Consider the following 12,399-nt stretch of genomic DNA (forward strand, 5'->3'; position numbering starts at 1 on the left):
ACACTTTCGGTATCGCAAAAGGAATTGCAGTGGTCAGAGCAATAATGCAGTGACTGAGCATTAACTAAAGCTTACTTTTAACAAAAGTGTGGCTAACACATTCGATAAGGTGACAGCTAACAAATTATTCAGGGTGACCAAATATTCTAATTCATTGGTAGTATTTATGTGCCTGTTGTAGGATTTTTCTGTTTTGTTACAAATATAAAAATGTGCGCTATTGGTATTAAGCGCTGGTATTTGAACGCGCCAGTACGCAGGACTAAATTTCAAGCTTCAAGGTTAGCGTGATGGGTGATTGCATAGCGACGATTGCGATTTCAACAAAAAAGGAAAGGACAGAAAATATATCCCACCGTCATATGTCTTGGCGGTGGCTTTATGAATAGTCGCTGGGACAACATAATGTGAGCGAGAAAGAAGGTGGTAAATCGTCGCCACTTCATTTGTTTTTCTAATATCTCGTGATTGTTTAAAGTTTGCTTTGCAATTGCGCCACTGCCCTTGGGGAACAGCAGAATTTTGAATTTTTGTTTGTGTTTTGACTTGACGGTCGTTTTAAACTAGTAAATGTTTTTTTCTAATTTCAGTGATAATTCAACTCGTCGAACCGGTTCGCGAACCGGTTCAAGCTCCCGAACCGGTTCGTGAACCGGTTCGGTACGTGATTTTGTCGAACCGGAACTGAACCGGAACGAAATTATTTCACCCGAACCCGAACCGTAACCGAACCGGTATTTTTTTCGGTTCGACACCCTGATATATATATATATATATATATATATATATATATATATATATATATATATATATATATATATATATATATATATAGTAAGCAAAGTGTAATTTAAAGGAGCCATGAAGAGAAAACACAAGTTTGGTTCATTCGAAAGATTGTCTCGTTAGAATCATACTGACACCACTTTTAACGTAAACTTCGCTCAAATAAGCTACATAATTAGGAAAAACGGGAATGGTCATGCGACCCACCAGCTTATTTCCCGCAACAGAACCTGTGATGTCACATGGGCTAAGCTCCGCGATTGGCGGAGGCTGGCAGAAGCAGACGCAAATTAGGTAGAGCTTACAAACTAGACGAACGAGCGATTTGCGCTTAAATTTAGGGCACATTCTTTACAAAGCAATAGGAATGATGGGACAAACAGTGGAAGTTACGAAAGCACATGTATACATAGAAGTACTGATGCGTTCTGCTGTTCCTACTGCGCACAGCATGCTTTGGTTTATCTGCACAGCCCTACGGGGCTTGGGGTTGTCTCAGACGACACTGGCCGATTGACGCAAGCAACGGTGTCTTACGTGACCCCATTTGTCGAGCGAGCACTGTTTCAGGGAACGAATATTTTCTCCCAGAACAAAAACAAGCTAGGTTTAAATGCGGGCAAAAACAAACCAAACGCTTGCCACGGTATGGTGGCGCCATCTAGGTTACGGAACGTAAAGAAACGCGGGAACAAACCAACACCGCTACAGGGTGGAGACAACCTTTTAACGGTCCCGTGCCGCCGCAATTGGGCCAACGGGCTCAACGCGTTATTCTTTTCGTTTCCCACGAGACCTAGCAACGCGAATCAGACAATATGATTCAAACTTCTTCAGTAAACCGCGTTGCGGCGATAATTTTAGCGCGGTTTTGACACAATGACTTGCTTCGGCGGCGAGCGAGCAACCGAACATGGCGGCGCCAGCGTTACGTGTCTCTACCCTGTACGGCGGATGCGTGAATGAAGGTATTCTAGGCTGCAGAGCGGTAGGTTCCCGTGATGTCACTTGGGACCACGAAAACGCACGATTGAGCTGGAAAATCAAAATTTTAACCTATATTGTTTAATTTCTCAGTGAATAAAGCACCGTTTGTATCCGGACAAGCGCTGGGGGCACTATAAAACACGAAATCTTTCGAATAAAACCAACTTGCATTTTCTCTTCATGGCTCCTTTAAAGGCTTCCTATTGTAGTTAGGCTGCGTAATTCTTCTTAAAAAGGAATTGAGCACTGTCTAACATTTCGGTACACCGCGCCTATTTTATCCCAGAAGGATACGTCCCGAGGGTCCAGAGCAATATTTGTCTACACGTGAGTGTAAACGTCATGAATGCGTCGGAAGGCGAACGTATTCCCATGTCCGTACTAGTCGCAGGCGTCCTGTATGTATATCTCACTCATTTTGCCACTTCCCAGAAAATATGTGAAGGACGTCTTAAAGAAGGCACTTTTTTGTAATTGGAATTCGCACGCTCGTATTTCAGTAGTTACATGGTGAAACAATCAAGATCTTTCCCATTCCAACGTTATTTTGTTCAATATACGCTCCTTGGTGGGCACTGGATCATTACAGAAAGCGTTGCAGATGTTAAAAATTTATCAGATGTTAAAAAATTATCTCCTTCTTTACCGGCAACGTGCCCCCGCTGCACAGTGCTAGCTGGCGAAGGGCCAGAGGCGAGGCCCTACTAAAACAAGTTTGCGACGCCCCGCAGTCTGCGTGCTTTGTGGACGCCGAGCAGTACGGCCGACCGGCAAGCTTCTTGGCAGTCATGTTGGGTGCCTGTGGCCGAGTTCTCAACTCTGCGTATTTCAGGAATACCACCTCGGGTAGAGCCGAAAAGGCCGCGGTGGCTCTTGTAATCTTTATTCGACGACAGAAGGGATCGAGTCTACACCGATTCTCGCGCGGCCGTTACGGCCTTTGCATCAGGTTCTGTTTCGGCCGAGGTCACTCGCATATTAGGAAATAACGTCATTTCCTCACACACCATCACCTGTTTTCCCGCTCACCTAGGGTAGCACTTGACCTGTGTAATTAACCCCCAACGAGGTCACCCACTCCCGCACGCGCGAGCTAACACACCGCGCCCGGTCGGACGGAGCCGGTTCCTCGAAGATTGGTTTGGAGGTCTTCAGAGGCACGTTATTCACATTCAACGAGGTTATTCAGCACTATAAACTGGGCGGCCGAACGTTTCCCCTTCCGAACGACAAACTCTCCAGGCCGCAGTCAGCCACCCCCCCGAATGTTTCAGACCAGCCCTTATCCTAGTCTATCCACTCCGAGCTCCTACACCGACAATTTTGAACCGTACCGTCCGGATTGTGGCGAACGTAGCAATTTAGATCACATTCTGAGGGGGTGTCCCTCTATTCTTGGCCCTCGAAGCATAACCGAGGAAGAGTGGGGCTCCGACCTGGAGAGCCCCGATCTACTGCACCAGCTAAGGACCTTCCAGAGGGCCACCGACGCGGCGGTGAGGCTCGACCTCCCCGCCTGCACGTCGTAGGTGCCCGCCGCGCTGCCCCCTTGAATGGCGGCGGTAATTAATAAGGTTCATTGTCTGTATGTCTGTCTGTCTGTCTGTCTGTCTTTGTTATCAATGCAGCGGCTGTATCTACAGTAAGTACAACTTCTCGAGCCATCTTTCTCTTGCGATGAGGCGGTCGCTTACTTTCATCTTCTCGGTCCAAGCAAACGACATGGAGTTTTGAATGCTACTTCAGGCAGCGATGTACGTGGGCTGTAGAGCGACCATTTAATACTTCAACCGAGACAGCGCATTTCTATTCTCTCGTTGACATGAGACCAAACAAATGTTGATATTCGGCGCAATTGGTGACCTATATAGCCGCTATTTCTATATAAGATGCAAATGTTCAGCCCGCGAAATGGAAAATAGGAAATAGGAACAAATCAGAATCAGGGTTTAGGCTACATCATCCTCGCTTTTGGTTTCTTGTTGTGTGGGCTAACAGCAAATTAAATTTACAGAAATAAAACCTGTTTCCGAATAGTGCTCATTTGCACATATCCAGACCCATGCGCAGAAATACGCTCATGATTCAGCTTTTTCGAGCTGAAACAGCTTGAAGGGTGCTTTGGCGTGAAAGGAATAATCAGCTGAGCAAACAATGTGCGTCTGGCCATAGAGCTTCTTAGTATGCATACTAGAGAGGAAACTGCGCCTGGAAATCCATGTCGGCAAGGGAAGGGGGGAGGGGTTTATGGCCTTATGGGAAGACCACAGCTGATGGCTTGGCATGTCTATCGGATTGTTAAGCGGTTTCTGGGTTTGCTTTCACTTTGCAGTGAAAGCATAGCCACTACGATTTTACGTTGTAGCCACTCCTGCCGAAATGACCGAAAATTGCTTGGCTTCTCTCGATTCGCTTGGAAACTTGAAATTCGCTCCACTAGTTCATGCTAACGCAGCTGTGCTTCATTAGAAGTAAGTAGGAGGTCTAGTGCCGGTGAGCGACCATCAGTACATATTTACATAAGTACAAGCCCATTATGAAGACAGGTTACTATGTGGTAAGTGGTGCGGGCTTCCTGGTTCCTTTTAGCAGTATAATAGTGCATATGGTGATAGCGCCCGGAGATCTTGACTGAGCGGGGTAATTTGGCGCTGCGGAAGTTGTAGCAGACGGTCGTAAGTCCTACATTAGTGCTCGCGGCTTGCGTCATCACGAATCCACTGCCAAACTACGGGCCACCGGAACCTACAACTCCCTGGACGAATTAATTGAAGCGCACCGTACGCACAGATACGTCGCCTGGCTAAACACACACCTGGCCAACTCTTACTTAAGGAGGCACAAATAAACAGTCCTGTTACATCATCCCCCACGGCGGGCATTCCACCTGATTACAGAGATTGAATAACAATCCGTCCAGTCCCCCGTAATATGAATCCTACTCATCATAGTGCCCGACGAGCTGCTCGAGCGCGTGCCCTCGTGTCCACTTTCCCCCCCTCGCCAAACACCTTCCCCGTAGATGCTGCAGCACACAGGCACAAGCTAGCCTTCACTGTAGCTGTCGTCTTCTCTCCGAATACTACTCCTCTCACGTCTCTCACTATTCCCACCACAACCCCACATGTTTCGGAAAAGGTGGCCATAGCCCTGGCTCTCGCACACCGGCCTCCCCCTGATCAAATATTATTTGATTCAAAAACGGCCATCAAAAATTTTCCTAGCGGCACTATCTCCACGTCAACCTGCCAAATGTTGCTTCAAAATTCATCCCCCAGCATCCTAACTGCACACTTATAGGGAGGTTGCTGACTACTACCCCCTCTCCCCCAACACGCTGCCCCCAGCGCACCCATCCCTAACCCCCTCGGAGGAACGGCTGTGGTGTATCCTCCAAATGAAATTGCTCCCCAACCGAGCCCCCCTTCATCACATTTACCCATCCGCCTACCACTCTCCATTCTGCCCACATTGTGGCGCTAAATCCACAGTGCAACACCACATGTGGGCCTGCCCCTCTGACCCCCACCCCGCCATAACTTCCCCTGACCACTGGACGGAGGCCCTGGGCCGCTCGGACGAAGACTCCCAGCACCCACTGGTCACGCAAGCACAAGCCGTGGTGGTCAGGCCAGTGGTGTCAATAAAAGTTTTTATCTCTCTGTCGCTCTTACGAAAACACGAACAAAAACACCTTGATGGAGCGGTGCTCGTTTTATAGGTGCTCACATCAAACATTTCTCAGCTTTTCAAACAATTTGTTTGAAATTCTTTCAAATAAGTATTTTTTTCAGTTCCTCCCAAAATTTTGCATTATTTTTAACTACCAGCTTGGTCTGGAGAATAGAAGCCATAACCGTTCTGGCAAACTCCCAGTAAAAAGAACACGCTTTGCTACCTTTTTGCTAAACAATAAAATCGTCTGTTTTATTTTCTACTTATATGATAACACGCCATTCTTTGCGTTTTTGTGGCTCTGTGCGCGAGTGTAGGGCCACTAAAACTTTTTAATCCAAGCCAATGACGAAGGTAACACGAGCGTGAGTTATAATGGAGACCGATGACGACAAAGACGGCCTTGCTGTGAGCAGCGTAGAGGCTAGCGCCAGATTCCTCTCTAGTGTGTAGAGTAAGAAACTATGTTTCTGGCCATGCGCACGCGCTTAGCCTCAACAATTTCGGATGGTGTCCCAAATACACTGAAGCGGAAGAGCCGGCAATAGCGGCAGCCCTTTTTTAGAACCATACCGCAAAAGGTCATCTTGTGCGATTCCCAAGCTGCTATACAGAACTTTGCCCGAGAGAACATATCAGCCAAAGCTCTCAAACTTCTTCCGCTAAATCCCCTATAATGCCCGTAGAGGTTGTGTGTACACCTGCCCACACCGGCTTAGGGGGTAATGAGGCGGCCCACACAGCAGCTCGAGATCTTACTGCCCGAGCAAACCCTTCTGTTATTCTTCACCAGAAGTGCAATTCAAATAGCCTTATTGCGTACGTGGCTATCACCGCGGACTACCGCCTCGTCCACCAGAAATACCGTCTGGCACACTCCTCACTTTCGACAAGGGACGAACGCTTGTGCTCCTTCAAACTAACACGCTTCCGTGTCGCGCACACCTTCATCGCGTATGCCCCGATCAGTAGCCATCACCCCCATGCTCCCACTGCGGAGATGTTCACACCATCTTCCACAATATGTGGCCGTGCCCCCGAGCCCCCTTACCCCTAATTCCCTCTGTTGATCAATGGGAGACGGTGCTAGGCGGATGTGACCCAGGCGTCCAGAAAGCCTTGGTTGAACGTGTTGCCGAAGCTAACGCTGGCCTGCGCCCAGTGGTCACCACCCGACCCTAAATTACACGCTGCAATAAAGTGTATTCCTCCTGCTCCACCTCTGGAGCCGGCGTGCAAAAAAGCCTGCAGTCTAACGCGATAGAGTTGACCGACTATATACAGATAATTTGGACCACGTACCTGTACAAGCACTGTTTTACAGTAGTCGCATCACTGTTAGAGCTCGATGGTCCAGGACAGCAGTTTATTTTTGTGTGCTAACATTACACCGTTTATTGTGGCCCTGGCTAGGTTTATTGCTTGGATGCCTATCGCAGCCGCAAATAGTAAACTGAGCGGAGTAAAATACCTCCATCGAGGACAAAGCTCGCATTCCGGTGAGCCTCAATGACGTGGCGGCTGACTGCAATGCCGTAACGAGTGTCGAGCCAGTTGGCCACGCCTTCGGCCAAATCTCCGCCTTTTGGTGTGCCCTGCAGTCAAAAGCAAGGACGCAGATGGCCGCCTGTTGTATTGCGCGAGGCAGGGGCCGTAACGGAACAGGCCTTTGAAGGGCAAAGTTAACACATCTAACTAAGGGTTGACGTTGGGCTAGTTGGGTACACATTATTCACACTAAAAACAGCGCAGGGACGAGGGCGGAAGAAGTGACAAACTAGGGCGCTGACGAACAACTGAAGTACGATTTATTACACGACATTAAATACATGGAAAAACCAGTGGCTGCAAGCATGCGCCAGTTCAAGGATAAGATATCACTCCAGTATGCCATGGAAGCTAACATCAAGGATAAAACAATCATACTGGGTGTCAAGCCTGCTATCCAGTAGAAGTGAGCTTCATCTGGCTAGATATGCCACCTCTCTTTCCAAAAGGGCAATTCGGGGGGAAAAATGCGTGAGCACGCCATCAATTGCCCTTTTGGAAAGAGAGGTGGCATATCTAGCCAGTTGAAGCTCACTTCTACTGGATAGCAGGCTTGACACCCAGTATGATTGTTTTATCCTTGATGTTAGCTTCCATGGCATACTGGAGTGATATCTTATCCTTGAACTGGCGCATGCCTGCAGCCACTGGTTTTTCCGTGTAATTAATGTCGTGTAATAAATCGTACTTTAGTTGTTCGTGAGCGCCCTAGTTTGTCACTTCTTCCGTCCTCATCCCTGCGCTGTTTTTAGTGTGATTAACACATCTAAATTTTTGAGGGGACCGATAGCCGGTGTCCCTTTACAAAAATGATGCATTTTCCCATAGACCGGTTGGTCGACCGAAACCCTCCTCTGGAGATACGGCGCGTGCGTGAAACCATGGTCCCATTGTGCCGAAATGGTTACTTGAAAACCACGAAAAAGGTGTGGCTCTCGATGGGACCACACTTACATCTATCATGGAGACGAGTACAATAGTATACTTTTATCACAGGAACCCCTATCGGTATACATGAATATCTTTCGGAGATGCGTTTACTTAGGGTGCGAAAATCGTTGGCATGGGTTCAATGTTTGTGATTTGGTTCTTTGAAGGTTGGAGGATCGAATGGACTCCGTTTTAGCCATGGTTTTGAGCCATGTTTGACGCAGTTTTTATGTCAGAAATCTTTTGCGCTTCTCTCAGTTGTTTTAGGCAGGGACGATTAGTTGTCATCATTTTTTACTCATGTGCCACTGTCCTTTTAGAATGCGTGAAGTCGGCATTCGTAAAGGAACCTGACCTTATCGTAATTTTTCCGAGGACATAAAAAGCTACGGTGTACATTGTTGCAGCAATTATTTAAGCTCCTGTGTCTTCTTAGTCATTTGTCAGATGGATCAAATGGTCAACTACTCCGGTAAAGGAGCCGTTGAGACCGAATACACGTTTGGCTCATTAACAGACTGCCTTCTCTGGATAAAAAAAATTAGCAATTGTATTGCAATCTTCAAAATAACATTGCCGATAAAACAGAGAACACATGAAGCAGCGGTAACCCCTCGCCATTTCGTGGAGACGTTCTATGACGTGTGAGAATCTTTGCGATGGGGGCCACCTACCTAGCCTAACTGGGTGATTGTAATGGGCAACCTAACATTGTTCCATGGTACCAGTTGAATGCTAACGTGCAGTTAATACACTCGTAGCTGTATTCACTGGTAGTCCAGAGTGCGTAAATCCTGCCCATATTACGTTACTGTAGCGCGAAATCAGTTTTTGAGAATTGTTTTTTAGGGTAAGTGCACGCCTTTAATCGCCTTAATGGAGCTGGGCGAGGTACCAAGGGCTAGTTGTTTGAAATTGAACAAAATTGTATTTTGTCTTTAAGGCCCCTTCAAGCTGGAGTTGGCCGTAACTGCGAAAACCTTTGCCAGCAGTTTTTGTATTGCCCAAGCCACAAGGGTACAAACGTTGAAATACTGGATTCCTTGAATATCCCCTATTTGTAACCACATGAGCAACGCACGCTCTTGACTCTCTGGGCCATGTGGGAGCCTTCGTTGGAGACGGTGCCGATGAAGAAGCGCCTCCCGGGGACGTTGTCCACTTCGGCTGAAGTGGGGACGAGTGATGGGAACAGGAAGTCTTTCGCCTTATTTGTCTGGTCCAGGATAGCCCGGGCCGACTTGTTCCTGAGACACATGAGCTGCGCTGCGATGTCTTCGGGCGGGCAGCCGAGCCGGAGGCTCAAGGCTTGAGACCTGGCAGGAAAGCGTCTGCACAGGACGAAAAACACGTGTACGTTTAGCCCACTGCTCTCACAAGTGGCCAATTCCAGGCTTTTCCGGGAATGGTCGTCCTTCCTACTCGTATAGAGATGGATACGTCAGCCACAAAATTTATGACGTGTAAGCATTGTTGTTGAAGGTGGTGGATGGGATGGAATAGCTGCAGACAGGAGGCAGTGCGCACTGTTGCTTGAAAACACTTTTCAAATAACTAACTTTAGAAAACATTCTATTTCTAAAATCCCACTTCCGTTCTACCGCTCTCAAACAAGGCAGTGGTACATTAAAATTAAACGAAGCTCAAGCTCCGTATTGGATGAGCTCACTTCTCCTCCGTCTTTTCCGCCACCGACGCAGGCGACGTGATCGACTGCGGAAATTGAGGAGAGGTGAGATCCTATGCGTTGGTGTGAGCTTGCTTTAACTTTAGAAGTACTAGCGCATACGCAAAGCAGGCATACGGCCGCTACACGTGCAGCTGGCGGAGCGAAGAGTGGCGAGAGAGGTGGTGTAACGCTATCAAGTCTCATTCAGCGAGAACGCAGAGGGTTAATGCGCCGATGGGATCGGAGAGTGCACCGTCTGTCTCCCCCGTCTCCGCGTGGTCTCGTAGCGGAATAGGTAAGAAAACGGGCACTCGCTGCGTTCCTCAATTTGTTCCAGGTGCGATTCATGGCTGTGCCAGTTTCTTAGGTTATGTTTTGCGAGAGTTTTTTGTTGACACCAATGGTTGCGACAGAACCCTTGTGGGGTCGTGGTAAGAACCTTCACTTTATAAAAACACATCGACGGAGATTAGAAAACACACAGGGCGAAGCGCTACCAACTACTGCACACTTAAGTCCGAAGACAGTGCTGTATACTGCAGTAGACCCGAGTAACACAAACCGATTGACACACGAAGAATGCATTGACACTTATTATACACCCGAATGCGAAATTTGTGCACAGAGTGGACTGCAGTCTTGTCGGTAACGGCGCATATTTGCTGCGTCTGAGGAAGTGATCACGTGATCAGCGAACGCACGGCGGCGCGCGCTACTGCGCTAATAGCGAGTTTTAGCATAGCGGGTACCGTCCGCCAACGCTACGGCGGCGGCTGGCGGGGCCCGCCTGGCCAGGTGCACATTCGTTCCGGTAGGGTGTATTAGTTCCGCGCACCTGCGCTTTCGCTCCGCTGAGGGGCAACCTCCTCACCCTTCCCGCGCGCACCTGCGCAGTCGGGTCCCGGTAACCCACCGCCGTATCGTGATCCTCCGGTAGCCGCTATGCTAAAATTCTCTAATAGCGAGTTATAGCAGAGTCGAGAACCGGTCCTGGTACGACGTCCGGTATACAGTAGGTACAGCTTCGCATGCGGGCAGCCGGTGTCTCCCCCTTCTGCGCATGCGCAGTGGCTCCGTTTGGGTACTGTACCGGGATCAGGTCTCCGCTCAGCTAAAACACTGTAAAAGGGTGTTTCAGCATAGCGGCAAGCGTCCGCTTACTCGATGGTTGTGTTTGGCGGGGCCCTACTGAGCAGGTGCAGATTCGTTCCGCAGGGAAGGTCGCCCGCCTCGTGGAGCCCCCGCATTAGTTCCGCTGAGGGGGGAACTCCGAGCCTCCCCGCGCATGCGTGCGCTGTCGGGTCCCGGTGACTCGTCGTTGTAGAGTGAGCCTACGCGAGCCGCTACGCTCAAACTATCTCGCGGCACGTTGCCGCCGGCGGTGATGCTGCGAATTTCACCAGTTGCTCGTTAGCGCTCGTATTTGTTTGCCCTCTTTCTGTCCACGTTTTTCGCGCTGTTTCCTAAGGTGTCATTTGTATTCAAGTAGCCCAAAGTCAAGCTTTGTTGCGAATTGTGTTTGAACCTCGCGCGCAAATCTCACGTGGTTCGGAGGGGCCACGCACGTAGTAGAAGCATCTGCCGAAAGTGTGGGGGGGAGCCAGTAAGAGGGATGGCGCCGCGCAGTGTATGCAGCCATCCCCCTAACAAACAATTTCGTCGGAAGCTTCGACGAGCATCTCGTGAGGGCTCAGCCTAGTGCCCTCCCCCGCACACTTTCGCCACATTTTCCCCCTCTGTTTTCTTTCTCCTTCGCTCGCTCGGTTACGACGCCTTCGCCGTGGCCGTCGCCGTCGCCGCGGCCAAACCCCAGCAATGGCCGCCAAAGTGCTCGCGCATTGAAAGTCCACTAGAAATACAAACAATCAAGAATACAATCTATTATAACAAGAGCGGTAGTCGCAAAAAGGACAACTAAGCGCCCTCTGAGCTACATTGACCGCTCTGAGCTGCTTTTCCAAACTTCCATTTTCTTTCTCTGTGTCTTGCAGCTCTTCGCTAATGTTTGTACTTTTTTAAGCGCTGTGAGAGCTGCGACGTTTACTCGAACACACGATCGTTCATGACGACATTGTCCAGAACCCGGTGAGCTGTCATCGAAGAAGGGCGAAACAGGGCACCTGACTCTTTCGCACACTATTTTCAACGACGCATGCGTTCTCGACATTGCTGACATCTCTCTTTCGGAACCGGGACCCTTTTCAATGAATCTCACTGTCGCGAAAGTTTCAGCCTGTTGTCTGGTGCCTACTCAGAAAGATGTTCTACACTAATGGGCTTCTCGAAATGCAGGGAAACTCCCTTTGCTTGAAGATTCTGTTCCGTTGGGGGTACAAATCCGGCATTTCTTGAGCGAACCCAGTGCCACGTACTGCTTTGCTTGGAACACTACTTCCATTTGTGTATGCAACTTCCAAAATAGCTTCACTGTTTTGCCGGTGGGGCTTGAACTCTGTTATAATCAGTCACAGCTTACCTTCCTGTTAGTCTCATAAACGTGGGCTACAAACTTTTAATGAAAGATGTAGGCAACTGATATCACAGGGTTATAATATACATTGTAGGTCCACATCAAACGTGTGGGATTAAGGAAAGAACAATCACGACCAACATCTACGTTTTAAGAAGCATTTTGGAAAGAGTACACGTATTAGAAGGAAGGCCACCGTTTTGAAATAGGGTTTAGAAAAGGCATTTGACTGGATAATGCATGAGAAACTCTTTGACAGTCTGGAGCATGTTCTGTCCTCTTAGGGGGGTGAAAATGAGCAAGTAAATGTGCGAAGCCAGCCTAATAGTAAACA

General features: G+C 48.7%; 1 protein-coding gene across 1 annotated transcript; it reads right to left on the reverse strand.

Moving 5' to 3' along the window:
• Positions 1 to 6,534: 6,534 nt before the first annotated feature.
• LOC144143142 (uncharacterized) lies at positions 6,535 to 10,842 on the reverse strand. The gene is made up of 4 exons (XM_077674947.1): positions 10,757 to 10,842; positions 9,008 to 9,257; positions 6,920 to 7,043; positions 6,535 to 6,626 (listed from the first exon to the last, which is right to left on the reverse strand). Exons 1-4 carry the CDS (start codon positions 10,840 to 10,842, stop codon positions 6,535 to 6,537), a joined length of 552 nt encoding a protein of 183 aa, XP_077531073.1.
• Positions 10,843 to 12,399: the final 1,557 nt, after the last annotated feature.

The sequence above is a fragment of the Haemaphysalis longicornis genome, unplaced genomic scaffold, assembly GCF_048455015.1.
Source record: "Haemaphysalis longicornis isolate Haplotype H1 unplaced genomic scaffold, Haemaphysalis longicornis Haplotype H1 scaffold_6, whole genome shotgun sequence".
Lineage (NCBI taxonomy): Eukaryota > Metazoa > Arthropoda > Arachnida > Ixodida > Ixodidae > Haemaphysalis > Haemaphysalis longicornis.